The 17,069-nt window shown below is 36.0% G+C and overlaps 1 protein-coding gene and 1 pseudogene across 1 annotated transcript in view; one reads left to right on the forward strand and one right to left on the reverse strand.

The window, feature by feature from the left end:
- Window positions 1-11,845: 11,845 nt before the first annotated feature.
- Window positions 11,846-17,069, reverse strand: part of LOC120075704 (RNA pseudouridine synthase 3, mitochondrial) — a 12,574-nt gene continuing 7,350 nt past the window's right edge. The window contains 7 exon segments of the mRNA XM_039029321.1: window positions 11,846-12,395; window positions 13,993-14,151; window positions 14,375-14,476; window positions 14,603-14,719; window positions 15,519-15,599; window positions 15,707-15,754; window positions 16,038-16,196. Coding sequence (XP_038885249.1) covers window positions 12,018-12,395; window positions 13,993-14,151; window positions 14,375-14,476; window positions 14,603-14,719; window positions 15,519-15,599; window positions 15,707-15,754; window positions 16,038-16,196 — 1,044 coding nt within the window. The 3' untranslated portion in view covers window positions 11,846-12,017.
- LOC120075706 lies at window positions 12,421-13,441 on the forward strand (annotated as a pseudogene).

Below are 17,069 nucleotides of genomic sequence, written 5' to 3' on the forward strand. Positions count from 1 at the left end.
TCTTTGTATTTGTGGATATACACTGCGCAAAGGTTTGTGATTCAATAGATTAATTGGATTTGGAACGAATCTGCTTCCGCTCAAAGGATCTCGCTCATGTCAAGTATCTTCAGTAGTTAACTTTTATATTTGAATTTGTAATATTAAATTAAATCTTATTTTTAATTTAATATGATACAGTAGACAATAGGTAATTTTTTAATTATTTCCAACCACTGTTTATATCATTAAATATAAGTCGGATCATTATACTTTTACTAAGAATGTCACATTTGAATCATATATCAAAAATGTATTAATCTGCCTATTATCCATCTTAAATGAAATAAACACTATTGGAAGGGCTCTTTAACTACTACCAATATCTTTTCACATTCACTGACATTTGCAAGGGGCTTAACCTAGTACGTTTTTTTAGCAAATGAATCTCACTATTTTCATAAATCAATTGCATAATTTTATCATGAATTTCATTCACAAGTACACTCATTTTAAATACTTGAATCTTATTCACACCAATTATCAACCTCACTTACATCGAGGGTAGGGGTCTTATAACCTATAATTATATTTTCGGAATACTCTTTATATACAACACTAAGTAAGACACTGGGAACATTGGTATTCTCTATAGACACAAGGGTGAAATTCAGTCATTTCATTTTTAGAAAAAATGGAGACATTGAAAGTTTTACATGGTATGAATCTTCCATTAATCATAAATAACAATATTTATGAGAATACATCGAATTGTTCCAACATTAGGTAACATTATTTGTCATCCGGTCACTCATAACTTGATTTTATCAGTTCACTCTAATTAAAAAATCATACATTTATAATGTACTATATACTATATTAAAATAGTATCTATTATCTGCTATAACATACTTTATTTATTTGACATCACTTTTATTACTCCTATCAATTTTTATTCTTGGTATGGTGAATTCTGAATAATTGAACTACACCTTCAAAATTAACCGGTAAAATTATTAATCTTTATTCTGGTGATCTATTCAAACACCTTAATAAGAACTGGTCAAGCGGGCCCTAATCAAAGAGAACCTAGTCCACGATGTTTTACAGGAGACTCTAAAGGAGTGATTCTGCTTGACGTTATGTAACATTTTCATTACAACCTCTTTTTTAAGGTTTATACTATGTAATCATACACTTACTAATTTTAATAGTGTAAAATATTCTTAGCTCTACACTGAGAACTAACAGGAAAGGAGTTACTCACAGCCCAGAATTCTCTTCACCACACTATACGATTATTTTAACTCATTTTCTGGGCAATGTCTAAGAGATATAAGCGAGAAAGAGGTCAATTCTTCATAACAGTAAAGTCCAACCCTTCTCTCACTCACCCTGGGAGAGTTTTATAGCTCGTAACACAATTGACGCGTTTCAAACTCAAATTATATTTTTACGGCACGCGGGCCTTTTGAAAGATTCATTTACATCCTTCCCATAAACAGCCACTTAACCGTGCCAACGGTCCACCGGTGTACTATAGTACACGCTCTTTAAGGGCTACGACCTCTCCAGATGTTACACAAGCTGCACACTTAGAGGGTGAAAGGCCTCAAAAATTGTTTAAGGACCTATGAATCGGAGGTGTATAAAATGGAGTAAATTCATCTACTTACCCTAAGACGAGAAAGGAGTAAATTCCATCTTGGTGGTAGTTACTGTTCCCATTCGGCCCCTACGGGAACCCTCCATTTTACGGACTGATTCTACAAGATCCCATACTGGGGAAGACAATTTTATGGTATATCCACATGTGGGGGTTATAGGCACACATATAGCTCGTACCGGGAGAAATCTTAACCACATTCACCGACTCATTGATCAAAGGAATTTTTGCCTCTTTTCGACATATGATACTAATGCACCAGTCTATCACCATTTAACGCCTCACACCATTCTACATTTCAGATAAGTCAAAGTTGGGTGGTATAGCTTTCTAAACTCCGTTCGGCTATATCTGATTTTCACCCAATTAAGTGAAATGTAAGTCTCGTAATCGAGGGAAGCTATATTTGTGTTGAACTACTCAGAAATAAGGACGGAGAGACACTAGTGCCATATACGGGGACTGATTCGGGTTTTTTCCAACCCTCTCTTCACTACCAAAACTATCTTTCTATTGGGTTTCACCTCATTTCAGAGCATTAGAGCTTCGACTTGGAATCACCCAGTACTCCCTTTTATATGAACTTGGTAGAGTTTGTAACTTTGATCCATAACAACTCTTTAGTTGGATTGTTTGGGTATAAGCCAAGGTCTCTTCAACATACAACTTCTTTTGAAGTTTTTCAGTATTTCATTGGAAGCTCACGCAACAGACTTTTGGCTCGTAGACTGTGCTTCCTATATGGATCTTTTACCACATCTATTGTTGATATATAACAATACATGTGGTTAATAGAATAGTGGAATAAAAGAATAGACAAACACCTCTATTTCTTTCTATTGGATTATTAAAATAACCACTCTCGTGTACCTTTGGGGTAGCCTACTAAAAAGCACGGCAATATAACCTTGACCGTAGTATCCAACTCTAGGATTAGCCTCAAGACACAATGTGTCACGCACGGCAATCCCAAATCGAAAATGAACATAAACTAGCTTTTACCGCCTCATTCTACTAATCCCAGCAGGAGTGTTATGAACACTCTTGAGGGAACACAGTTGTAGTTAGTACATCTAGCCTCCAACGTACGAAACTCCCAAAACGAGTCCAGTAAGAGAAGGTAACTCATATCGAACCGAACCATTTCCCTACAAGGCCCATTTCTCCTCTTCGCTAACAAACTCATCTTCTGCTAAGAGTTAACTTCGACACTGAGAGTGGAAAACGTATTCCAGTTCTATAGCAAATAAGTGCCCTCGGAATGCGGATGTCCCAAAAATCTCTCCACCGATCGATCTGATCGAAGTTTTTTAATCTGTCTATGCAATGTGTTTCACTTTAAGCTCTTGAACTCTTTTGAACTTTTCAAAGGGATTCTAGACATTCGGTTGCAAAGATATAACACATACCATCACTTTAGGAGTAATTCATCAGTAAAAACTGAAATACTCATCCCACTTTGTTCGCTGGCTCAACATTTCATAAGGACCTCACAAGGTCAGAATGTACTAACTCAAAGCAGCTCATTGGCTGGCTCTAAAACCTTTTCCAGTAAAAGGTCGTTTAGTCATCTTACCCTCAAGGCAAGATTCGCACACAGGTAAAGAATTTTCTTCTAACTCACTTAGAAATCTATTCTTCACCAATCTCTCAATCCTATTGAGATTGATATGCCCTAAACGTAGATGCCAAAGTTGGGCATTTTCTTTTGGAGAAATTCGTTGATGTTTTGATTGAGTTAGGACAGTTCTGAACGTTTCAGTATTATGGAGGGAATTAATGGCTAATGGCCTTAGCACATATAAATTCGATTCCATATTTGCTGTGCAAATAAAGACACCATCTTTATAAATAAACACTTTACTCAAATTGAAAGAAACAGTGTATTTACATTGCAATAAGCACTTTACAGAAATAAGGTTCCTTTTTAGTTCAGGAACAATATATACATCATTTAAAATTAGAAACCTATTCTGTAAAGTCAACTAGAGTCCTCCCACTGCCACAACTGAGACGACGTGCCCGGTATCTACTCGCATTGTCATCTCACCAGCCTCCAGCTGTCGCCAAGATCTAATCTCCTGAAAAGAAGAACAAACATTGTTAGTGGCACCTGAATCAATTATCCAGGCTGAATCATCATTCTCCACTAAGCAAGTTTCGAGCACAAGTAAATCACATTTACCTTTATCCGCCTTGGCCTTAGCCTTGGCTGCTTTCTTCTCCTTCAGATATCAATGATAGTTCTTCTTCCAATGTCCACCTTGGTTGCAATAGAAACACTTTCCCTTAGCAACTGATGGACGCTTCCTCGGGGCGACAAAACGGTGGGTTAGCAGGTGCCTTCCCTTTTCCCCTACCACCCTTCTTCTACTTCCCCTTTGCAGAATTAGAAGTAGAAGGTGCAGACTTCGTTCCTGAGGTTGAACTTCTATGGAACGTCCTCGAGGATGAAGCAATATTTGCCTCATTCTTTTGCATCTCCTTACTTTTCAGTAAAGAATGGTATGTCTGTAACTCGATGAGGAGAGTTGTAAGGTTATATTTCACTTTGGTAAGAATCACATTGCTAACAAAGTGTAGGAATCTCTCCGGCAAAGAATGCAGAATTATGCTAATCTGACTGCCCTCATTGATAATAGACCCATTCAACTCCGCCACATTGAAGTGGACCATCATGTTTAGCACATGTTCACGAACAGAGGTGCCTTCTTGCATTTTGGAGTTGAATATGTATTTAAGAGCCTCATGCATAAGTTGTTCAGACGATTGTCCAAACATCTTCCGCAGGGACTCCATGATCTCACGGGCTGAGATCATAGGCTCATGTTTTTTGGTCAAGATGTTAGAAAGACTTGCCAAGATATAGGCCCATGCCTTCTCATTCGCCCTTGTCCATCGCTCGTATGCCTCCCGAACATTTCGAGCGACATTTGGAGTTGGAATAGGAGGACAAGCCTTTGTGAGAGCGAACATGAGATCCTCGATGATTAGAATCGTTGTGATCATATGTTTCCATGTTGAAAATTTGTCGCCAGTTAATTTTTCAGCGCTTAACAACGATAAGGTGGTTGTAGCCATTTGAAAAAGTTGCTGAAAATACAAACAAATCTTGATTAGATTTTGCTAAACCACTTTTAAACCAATTAGTTTTGCAAAATAGATTCAAGTACCCTAAGTTATAGACTTCTATTTTGCAATGATGCCCTAGTGAGTCAAGACAAACGCCACCAGTAGGGTGATCAGTTGCCCCTTCACTAGGATGAGACATTCTCAAACATTAGGCAGAACCAACTCTTGGAACTAAACCTAACAGCCACCATTTTTTGGTCTAGAATCGTTAACCTTTAACTATTTCGTGTAAGTGTAACACCTCATTTTTTGTGCCAGAGTTCCGCCCTAATACGTTTACCGTAGGGAAAAGACAGATTAGGATAAAAGACTAAGTTACCTTATCCTCTTGAGACTAAGTTACCTTATCCTCTTACAGGAGATCAAATAAAGAAACACGAAAAACTGCCATCCTTTAGGGGGACACTCCTAGGGTGCCTCGAGGCGATGCGCAGTAACTTTATTCAACCTAACGAGGGAGACCGAGGGATATATTGTCGCACTTCCGGCTCCCACTTACTATCAACAGTCTCTCCATCCACCTTGATATTGACCTACCCAAACACCATCTATTAGGGGGACACGCCAAAGGTGTCGCGAGGCCGAGGATAGATCTTACGGTGTGGACTTTAGGAGAAAAGTGAAAAGTTTAAGTGAAGCATCTTATGCCCCAAGTATCTCTCGCTGAATGTTCTACCTAGGGATTCATTAACCTAGACAATCTGGCTACTGATTTTAGTCTAAGTGGTCTTTTTAAAGCCTGCTCATAAACAACGTTTATTTATGAAATATAAACAAGTTCAAGTAGTCACATTTAAACACTTTAATGGTCTGTCCTTCACTTGCATGCATGCATCAAATTTATCTAATTCACCTTTCCAAGTAAGTTTTCAGGTAGAGGTGTTACGTTTCCGTCAACTTAAATACCCCAGCCTAGACAGAACCCGCCTTAGACAAAAGGTCCTTTATAGATAGATTTGCTACACTTTAATCTTTTAATAGCCAATTTAATTCTATTAAAATAATTAAAAGATTAAAGCCTTAAGGTTGCTAATTATATTAGAACCGTGATCTTAGATCTATGTGATCCAAGTTTTAAACATTTTAAAACATGAATTAAACCTAAGTTAGCATGCATGTCTTTCTTATTTCTTTTAGTTCTAATTTCTCTTTAACTCTTAAAAAGAAACAACTAAAAAATATTGCGCATAACGAGGCATTTATAACAATTATAAAGTAACCTATGTTCGATCATTACACTACAAGAAAAATGAGTTTTCTCGACGCCCAAATAGAGCGTCGGGAGTTGGGTCGTCAGGAGAGACCGCTCTTCCGATGCCATAAAGTCCGGGGAACTTTCGATGCCGTAAAGTATCGTCGGAAGTTCCCCAAGAACTCTCGACGATTAAAAATAGGCGTCGGGAACTCCCGACGGCTCTCTCGACACTCGTCGGACGACGTCGAGAAAGGGGTCTGGTTTGGCGTCGGGAACTCCCGACATCGTTTGTTAACCAGACCCCTCCTTCCCCATCTCCTCCATTTTTTCCCCCATTTTCCAAAACCCTAACCCTACTGGCGCCGCCTCAACTTCTTCCTCATCTTCCACCTTTCTTCTGCCTCTCCCTCTCTAATTTTCCCCTCACCGCCGCTCTTTCTCCCATTTTCCTCATTCTTCTCCACTATTCTCTCTCCCTTTCCCTATTTTCCCATCCTTTTACTACCGCTGTCACCCTTCACCGCGCCGCCTCTCCTCTCCCTCCCTCTACCATTTTCCCCTTTTTTTCCCGCCGTCATTCGCCCTCCCCCAATTCCTCTCCCACCATCTCCCATTTTCCCCCATTTTTCTGCCGCTGCCGCTCCTCCCTTTGGTCAGCAGCTGTAATCAACTGTCCGCCGCCACTATCGTCTCCTCGTTTCGTTCAGCCACCGCCGCCGACGGTAATCTTCTCATTTTATTTTATCTTTTATATTTATTTAAATTATTATTTCACATCCTCTCGTACAAACTATGCCCATTCAAATGTGTGTACATATTGTCTTCACTTTTGTTAAGATCTCGTCAATTTTGCAGAATATATTTGTTTTACAATTCTCTAAAATTGTTGAGAGTAATTTTATAACGAACATGTCATAATTCGTTAGAGATAAACATTATAAAATTCTTTTAAGTTTCAAGTTGATCATAACACTATCTTTATATCTAGAAAATGATATGATGTTGTTATTTGGAGCCTAAGCATACATGATTTAACATTTTGAACTTTCCATGAGCGGGCTTAGATCGCTCCGATTTCACAGTGACCAAAACATAAACGATATACATTCCATACAAACAGTTATGCATATTAAACTCATAATCGGCATGCTCACAAACATTAACAAGGAAATGGTTCATACCAAATGAAGACTGTCTTCGTATGTGTAAACCCAAAACAGCGGAAAACCTCCCACCGATCTACCAGCACCCGGCGAGTCTGTCAACTACAATAACATGATCCGAACGTACACAAACAATGTCGCGGGGACGAAACCACCACAAGAGAAACCCGAGTATCCTCGGCGTCAAAAACCCAAAGAGTAAGCTGTGGTAGTTTGGTAGAGGACGGAGGAGAAGACATCATGTAGACGATAAGCAAGTGGGAGATGAACTCTACTATCGTATAGCAAAAATGCTTATCGTATAGTAGAGTTACACGATCATTTAGAAAAAACTGAACGATCGTTTAGAAAAGATGTATGCGATCGTTTAAAGAACGCGTGAACTAGACGATCGTTTAGACAAACGAGCTTCTATCGTATAGGCTCTCGCGATCGCTCTTTCACGGATCTTTTGGGTGCGAGCGATATGAATGCACGATTGAATAATAAAATGACGATTTTCATAGCTTTAACCTGCCGGTTACCATAACCTTCGCAGCCCCACTTCCCACTTCCGAACGTGGATTAATCGTTTAATTATCAAATAATTAATCAATTAATTTAATTAATAAATATAATTATATTATATTTATATCCTATAGTTTGATATCATATANATATTATATTTATATCCTATAGTTTGATATCATATATCTACTATAGTACTTTTTCCTCTACTTGATATAAATCATATTTATATCTAATTTCCTCCAAATAATGTATCTTATACATTTAGCCAATTATATCATATATAATTAACCAGTCCAATTATAACATATATAATTGAACTTCATCTGGCCAATTTGAACATTTAAAATTAACCGAAACATTGGTTATCGACTTTATCCAAGCTACCCAGGTAACCTAATGGACCCGTGGCTCGAAGCTCCAATGGTACGTGAAGAGCTGACTAAACTCTTTAGCCACGAGATTCACCATCTGTTAACTGTCAGTGATTCCACTAAATACCAATAGCTGAACTTTCTTTCCACATATATATTTCTATGTTCATTCGATATAACTAATCATGAGTACGATGACGCTTCACAGATGCTCATAAGTACAGTTGGGCCAATTTACCGTTTTGCCCTTATAGTTACATCTCAGTCCTTAAGTACCACTGATTCCTCTAATGAACAATACAACATAGTCCAACTATGTGTGAACACCTCTCAAGCCAAGAGAAGGCGTGTGGCGATACATCGTTCAAGCTACGAAATTAGCCCTTAAGGGAGCCATCTATCTACTTATCCCTACCACAGGGAAGAAGTGAATTCCATCTTGTGTAGCTGAGTTCCCAGCTCCCAAATCAGACGAATCCCCAAAATGGTAGGTTTGAATCGGCGACTTGGCCACTTGCACCCATACAAATCAAAGAACCGTCATCAATGGCAGGAGCTCTCAACTCACTCAGAATTAAGGTCATGTTACCTATGGTCATCTTAGTGAAGTAAAATCTCTGTCATGAACGATATTATATAACGAATGTTGTGGTCAAATCTTATACAAACTCTTTGTATAGGACTCCCCCGCTCATATGTCCCCAACACGAATGATCAGGATCAGACCATCTGTGGCAAGTCACAACACTTGTGACTATTCCACAAAGCGGGCCGCGTCCGTAGCATTACTAGGATAAAGTTTCCCTCCTATATCCATATACTACAGACCATTTTGGTTATCACTTAAGACATGATCCACTTGTATGTCACCGCATACATGCTTGAGCCACATACAGATAACCAGGGATTTTATGTTTATTGGTTTGTGGTAAAGCAAATAAAATAAATAACCGAGCAAAACAACAAGATGTGAAGTAAATATCATATATTAACAATCACTGGTGTTCGTATATACTGTTTACAAACTACAGGACACGAGACTTTAGGGCATCAACCCCAACATATAATATAATCCATAAGATAAAACAGACAACTCTTCCAGTATATGTTTTTCATATGAAACAGTAAAGATGATATAAAGATACTCTATATTATTCTTTCTATCAGTCTCAAAATGATAAGCATTGCAACGTATATCGTTAAAACTAAGTAGATTTCTCTTTAATTGACTAAAGAACAATGCATTGTCAATTGTAAATTTTTTTCCTCTTGACAAAATAATATTTGCTTTTTCAAACCTCTCAATTAGGTTTGCAGAACCTGATATTGTATTGACTTTTGTTTCCAACATTGTCAGTTTGGAAATATATTTTCTACTTGTAAACATTGTATGCATAGTTACACTATCTACCAGAAATAGATATTCTTTACTCATTATTTAATCATCCAACGTATGGAAATGATCCATATTTCTTCATTAAAAGAAAATAATTATAATAAGAAAAACAACACTTGGAATATACAAAAATTAACGTTAACCAAGAAAAAAACATGAAAAGAGAAAAGACAACATTAATACTAAATATTCTCAAAATCAAAAGAAACTCTTGTTATGTCATCAATTGTGTCAATTTTCTCTTCAGAAGATTTGAAAAAATATGTCACATCCAAATCTGTTATATTGGATAGGTCAAATATCTCATTATCCTGATATGTAAAATTTGCTTCCACATTTTTCCTTTTTTCCTTGAAGGAGGCTTGATAGAGATCAACTAAGTATTTTGACGTACGATAGGTACACGACCAATGCCCAGTCATTCCGTATCAGAAACATTTATTTTCAACACTTTTTTAACTTTTATCTTGTGGAACTTTTCCTTTGTGATCATCATTTTGTATAGTTCTTTTGAAATTTCAATGATTAGAACAACTATCACAAAAATAATAATAATTTCTTCTCATGCCATGGTCACAACCTCGACCATGACCACAATTATTAAAATTCACAGCATTCACTTCAGGGAATGATATTGTTTTCGCTGGTTGAGATTCATGATTTTTAATCCAAGATTATTAAAATTCACTATATTCACTTTAGGGAATGTTCACAGCATTCACTTCAGGGAATGGTATTGTTTTCGTTGGTTGAGATTCATGATTTTTAATCCAAGATTATTAAAATTCACAACATTCACTTTAGAGAATGTTGTTGCTCTAGTTGGCTAAGATTCATAAATTTTTAATCAATAACCCGTTATTTCATTCAGCCACGAGAAAACATTAGATGAGTGCAAAATATTTTTAAAATATTTATCTCAACATTGCTATTGTAGGAGTATATCCGAAATGTAGAAAAATATCTTCTCTAACATGTTGATTTAAAATTTATGAGCCTCAAGTCATCCATTTACAACGAGTTTTAAGAAGAAAAAGGTTTTCTGATGATTACATTTTTATGACATCCAGGTGTATTGTGGTATCAAACACTAATGACTAATTATTTTTATTAATATCAAATGTTATAAATTCTAATTTTATAATATTTTTCATAGTAACACTATTACAAAATATTATATTCATACTAAAAATTTAATATATATGAAATATGTAAAACAATATTTAATTTAGGTTAAAAATCACTTTTAATCCCTAAACTTTCGTAAAAGTAACAATTTAATCCCTAAACTTTTGTTTGTAACGATTTAAACCTTAAGCTTTTAATTTTGTAACAATTTAGTCCCTAAATTTTACTATGTAACAATTTAATCCTTATACTTTCGAATGTGTAACAATTTGGTCCCTATTGTAGAAATTAATGTTGAGATTTAGAGAGATATATCACATAAATAAACCGGTAAACTAATTAAAGACTCGATATTTTTATAAAATACAAATTCTAGATCATAAAATAATAAAAACTAACATCAAATTGTGATAATTTTTCTACATTAGGGGCTAAATTGTTACAAATTTGAAAGTACGAGGATTAAATTGTTACATACCAAAGTTCAAGAATTAAATTGTTACAAAACTAAAAGTACAAGGCCTAAAACGTTACCAACCAAAGTTTAGAGACTAAATTGTTACCTTCATAAAAGTTTAGGGACCAAAAGTGTTTTTTAATCTTTAATTTATTAATTATAACGAATTGAGAAAAACCGACATACCTTTAGAACCTACATTTAACAGAAAAAATGATAAGAGCTCGTGTTGATAACGTGTTGTAAAATTGAAAAGCACAACGGAGCACAAATACCAAAAAATTATAATATTAAAACAATATAAATAAATAACTTAAAGAAAGTAAAGAAAATAAGGAAATTATGAAATCTCTAATTTCTCTCCAAAATGTTGGGATTTCTCATCAATATTTACACACCCATATAAACCCATCAAATGCCCCTATTTATAGGTAATTTGGCAAGAGGTGAACTTATATGGACACTAATAATGTGTAGTCGTAAAAAAAATGATCAACATGTATAGAGACACATGAAGACAAGACGGAAGGACATCTATTTTAGTGTAATATATATTGCACATCATTCTTTATAAGAATAAAGTAAAGAAAATGTACTTATAAAAAAGTAAAGAAAAATAAAGAAATGCTAGTGATGAAGAGTCAGTTTCAATTTAATGAAAAACTCAGCTACCATCTATTCAACTTGTGCATTTCTCTGCATATGAAGTCTTATATACATGTAAAATTGATTCACAAATGAAATTTAGGAGTTTGAATTGATACAATAATTAGTTTAAAGCTTTTAAAGTTAAGATATAAATTGATTTTTTATAGTTAAACCTAAAACTAATAGTCAAAATAAAAACATAACTCAATTGACATAATATTTGTACTATCCATCTCTAAATCAGAGAATTGATTTCTCCTGGTTTTCCCAACCCACATATATATATTTTTTTTAAAAAAAAAAAAGAAAAAAAAATGCTCCTATTACAATCATGTTTATCTCCCTAAATCAACTTATGAAAACTCAAGTTACTCATACTAAATAGGAAGACATCAAATTCCAGCTGATTCTCATATGGGAAGGCATTCTTGCTACAAAACGTAAGAGATCAGAGTTCAAGCTGGATACCGGGTGGTGGCTGATCGGCCTTTTATCATCCAAAACATGAACGAACTTAGCAAAATTGGGAAGAACAAGCTCTCTGCAGTGAAGATGTAATAAGGGCACCTTGGATAATACACTCCCCTTCTGCACATCCAACCCTGCTGGCCTGCGCAACTTGTACGGCTTCCCACTTATTGGCTCAACGTCAACCCGGGGCATTTGTTTCCACGTCCGATGTACAAACCAACCGTATTTATAGTCACCAACAATGGGCGTGCCCAGAGCTTCAGCACAATGGATCCGTAGCTGAAAGATGGCAGTGCATGTGTATAAGACGAAGTTACTATAGAAAAGGAAGGAATATTTCACTCCATAAAGAATCAGAGCAGGTGAATGCAGACTAACAGTTTTACAGGATAGAAACTAAAGATCATACAGTTAGGATTTCAGGGGGAAAAAACTCTTTTTTCCTTTTGGTCTCTATGTTACAGTTTACCCTTCAGTTTTTAATTTGATTTTCATTTGGTTCCTAGGCTACAAAATATTATATTTTTATTCATGAGTTTTAAGATTTAATTCCATTGGGTCCCTAGATTTCGATATTTACAACCGGACTCAAGTTTGGCGGAGAATTAGCATCAGCTGCCATGGTTAAGTACTCAAGGGAGCCAGATAACCCCACCAAGTGTAAGTTTACTATTATCCTATTGTATTCTTGTTTATATCATATTGATTTTTCGTTATGCAGTTTGTTCTTATGCTGTTAGAAATGCGTAATCTAATACTTGTTTTTTTATTTCTGCTCAGCATGCAAAGCGCGAGGCTCCGACCTCAGAGTCCATTTCAAGAATACACGTGAGACTGCTCATGCCCCTGAGAAAGTTGCCCTTGGCCAAGGCAAAAAGATAATTGGAGGATGTTCTCGCCCACAAGCAGGCTATTCCCTTCCGACGTTTCTGTGGAGGTGCTGGACGAACTGCTCAGGCAAAAAATAGGCATTCGAATGGACAAGGACGCTGGCCTGTTAAATCTGCAAAATTTATTCTAGATCTTCTCAAGAATGCTGAGATTAACGCCGAAGTGAAAGGGCTGGACGTTGATTCTCTCATCGTATCCCACATTCAGGTGAACCAAGCCCAAAAGCAAAGGCGTCGTACATACCGTGCTCACGGAAGAATTAACCCCTATATGTCATCTCCATGCCACATCGAGCTTATTTTGTCAGAAAAGGAAGAACCTGTCAAGAAAGAGCCTGAGACCCAGGTGGCAACCAGTAAAGCCAAGAAATCTCAAGCGCTCCGCAGTGGTGCTTTATCTTGATCAATATCATTGCTGCATTAAGTTTTTTTCCCTTTAAAAAACAGAGGTTCGTTGCTTTGATCATTATAGAATGAGTTGTTCCGTATCCATTGCCCCCAACTTTGTATTTATGAAATCATCGATCTTGTTCGATTATTTGTTATTCATCCATTTTAAGCAAAGAGTTCTACCATTGAGTTTTCAATAAATACTTACTTTCGGTCATTAATTTAAAAAGATTAAACTAATTATAGTTAAATTAGTTTTCATTAATTTTCCATCGTTATTATAATCATCGTGATAATTGTAAACTAATTAGCTAAAAGTTGACATCATTAGTGAAAACTTGAGAGTAAAAGGGTAAAATATTGAAACTTAACAACCAAATCAAAACTAAACTTAAAACTCAAAGGTTAAAAAGAAAAAAATTCTAACATTTCGAAATCTAATGACCAAATGAAAATTAAATTCAAAACTCAAAAATAAAAGTGTAACATTTTAAATCTTAGGAACCAAATGAGAGCTAGACTCAAAACTTCGGGACTAAAAGGATATTTTATTCCTGAGAATTTCGTGCATATATTTGAATGAGCACTTGAAGTACCTGATGCTTTCGGCTAGTATGTGGACAAAGTTCAATCCATGAACAACCATTTATTGTGGGACCAAGAACACGATATTCAGTGATTGCCTCCTGAGAAGCTTCCAAGGATGTTTTGTTTGCCAAGACAACCCTCTCGGTCTTTCCATCGTCAAGAAGCACCTACAATCAATTATAGCCCAATTAAAGCGACATGAATCGATCCTCAAGAAACTTGTTTGACCCGTATTCTCAAGTTCTAAAGGCAGAGTAACAATAACCGCACATAAACCAACTGCCGACCATTACAACTCTGGTACATGATTGTATAGTAATTATCAATTTATCAGGAAAAGACTGAGAATCATGAATATTGATCCGAGAGAAAGAGAGATGGAGAGTGAACCTTTGATAGAGGAGCAGAGATTAAGCCTTCTCTTTCTCTGGGACAGCCAATTACTAATGCCCAATACTTTTGATATGTTGCATTACATGCCTCGTCCCAAGCCTAAAGTTGTTGTCAAGCACATTGTAAACTTTGAACAATTAGAAATATTAGAACATTTCTTAGCCATAGTTACTAGGTAATTGACAAATGACATCTTGAAAATAACTGTATGTTTTCATTAAGCACCTTACATGCAGATCTTGCATTTCTTATATTGCTAAATAGCCATTGCAAATGGGCTACACTTTCCTTTGTTCTCCCCATCAAGAGAATCCCGCTGCTCTCTCTATCCAAACGGTGAACCTAGATGTGTATCCATAAGAATAGATAGAGGGAAAGCATTAAGGACAGAACAAGGAAACCAAAGATACCATAGGATAAAAAACAAGAAAATATAGTAACTTCTACGTCCTTATTTTGAAGAAATAAACACAATTTCTTGAAATAAAGGAAACTTAATTTAACTTCTTTCAGTTGGGATTAAGTTTTCAATGAAACCAAACCTTTGGGCTATACAAAAAGAAGAAAAATCCACAACAAATATAAACGAGCTGTATCCATCCAAATTTATCCCACATCTAGGAGACAAATGCCTCAAAATAGCTACAACTTAAAGCAAATACTTTTATCGTACATTACCAACACTTCCAATTGAATCACAATGCAATCGCATGGCTGTGGCACCATAACCCATCTTCCCACAAATGTCCATCAAATTATGCATGTTTTTTCACAACTTCTTTACTATGGTTTTGATCTTTTCGAACTAAAAACTTGAATTCTTAGTCAAATTCCAAAAACAAAAGCATGTTTTTAAAAACTACAGTTTTTTTTTTTTATATACTACGTTTACGAACTATGCTTTTAAAAACTACAGTTATTACTTTTTAGTTTTCAAACCTTACATTGGTTTTTTAAAACAATCCTAAAAAGTAGATAAGTAGATAACCAAACAAGGAAATCAATAAGTGGAAGTAGTGTTTATAAGCTCAATTTTAAAAAACCAAATGATTATCAAACAATGTCTTGGTTGTTTTCATTCTGAATATAGAGTCCTTCTAATAGCAATATCTACATAAGTAGCGAAAAAAAAAAAGCTCACCAACTTGGGTCCATCATCGTAGTCATAAGATAATGCTGCAGCCGCCAATGCATCCATACTATTATGAACTGGAAGATTCCCCTGACAATACCATGATCATTTCAAAATATCAGCGCACTTACTATTACCTCCAACCCCACCCGCCACCAGAAATAAGATAGAAAAGTAAAGGAGAATAAGAGGTAAACCTTGACTGGTAGTTTGGGGGGTTTATTTAATACGATAATAGCAGAATCCTGAATTTTTCAAAATTAAGAAACAAATGAAAACACCTTTAGCATACAACAAAAATCATATGCCAGGGTAAAAATGAAGCAATGGAGAGAAGGAAATTAATTAGCCATCAATCTCAACTCAGGTATTTGATAATACATAAGAAAATGAGTACACCTATTGTGGATCTTTCCATAACAAGTATATAGCAACTGCTTGTATATCAATGGACAAAACGGTGGGAGGTTCATTAATTGATGCAAACAGCACGCAAAGATGAAAATGCAAGTTAAACTCAATACTTGCCTTGTACTTGACAAGCCTTTGCAAGTACTTGATTTCATCAGCGTTTGGGTACAATGTGCCACTTGGAATAGTGTCAAATCTCCTAGAAACCTTCAACTCTGCAACTGATACAGGTATATGGATGCGTGCCCCAGTTTCCACAATCTCACTACTCCTAATCTGAAATTCATCTAATAATAAGTTAATAGTCTGTTAGGTATCCGATCCACTGCACTCAGAAATACCGAACAAGCAGAGCAAAAATAACTAGAACAGAATGCTTCAAATAGTATGTCAATTAAACGGACAAGTAAATGGCTGAATACAAGTCTTAGAAAGGAAACAAGAACTCTAAGCAAGAGACAAAAATGAAAATAACTTGCAGGAGAAGAAAACACCCAACCAGCCTGATGAAAAGTAAAGAGAAGAGAAAATGGCACACACTTGTTATGTGGAAAACCCTAGTACAGGGAGGAAAAACCACGGTGTAGAGAACTTTATTATAATAATGTGATACAGAATAATGCCCAGAGGCTACAATTTAAATAGAAAAAGATGAAACCCTAGGGTACACATGAAAAGACAAAAATGCCCCTAGAGCAAATATTCTATTTTCAACACTCCCTCTCAAGTTGGAGCATAGATATTAACGAGACCCAACTTGCTAACACATGGGTCAAAGAGTTGTCGTGATAGCCCTTTGTGAGTACATCTGCAATCTGCTGACTAGAAGGAACATAGGGAACACAGATATTTCCACTGTCAAATCTTTCTTTGATAAAATGTCTGTCAATCTCTACATGCTTCGTTCTGTCATGCTGAACAAGGTCGTTGGCAATGCTTATAGCAGCCTTGTTATCACAATAGAGTTTCATTGGTCCATCATGACTTTGGTTAAGATCAATTAGGACTTTTTCCAGCCACATTTCTTCGCATATCCCAATGCTCATGGCCCTGTATTTAGCTTCGGCACTACTTCTGGCAACCATCCCTTGTTTTTTACTCCTCCATGTAACAAGGTTACCCCAAACAAACGTACAGTAGCCCGATGTT

This window comes from Benincasa hispida, chromosome 4 (genome assembly GCF_009727055.1).
Source record: "Benincasa hispida cultivar B227 chromosome 4, ASM972705v1, whole genome shotgun sequence".
Classification (NCBI taxonomy): domain Eukaryota; kingdom Viridiplantae; phylum Streptophyta; class Magnoliopsida; order Cucurbitales; family Cucurbitaceae; genus Benincasa; species Benincasa hispida.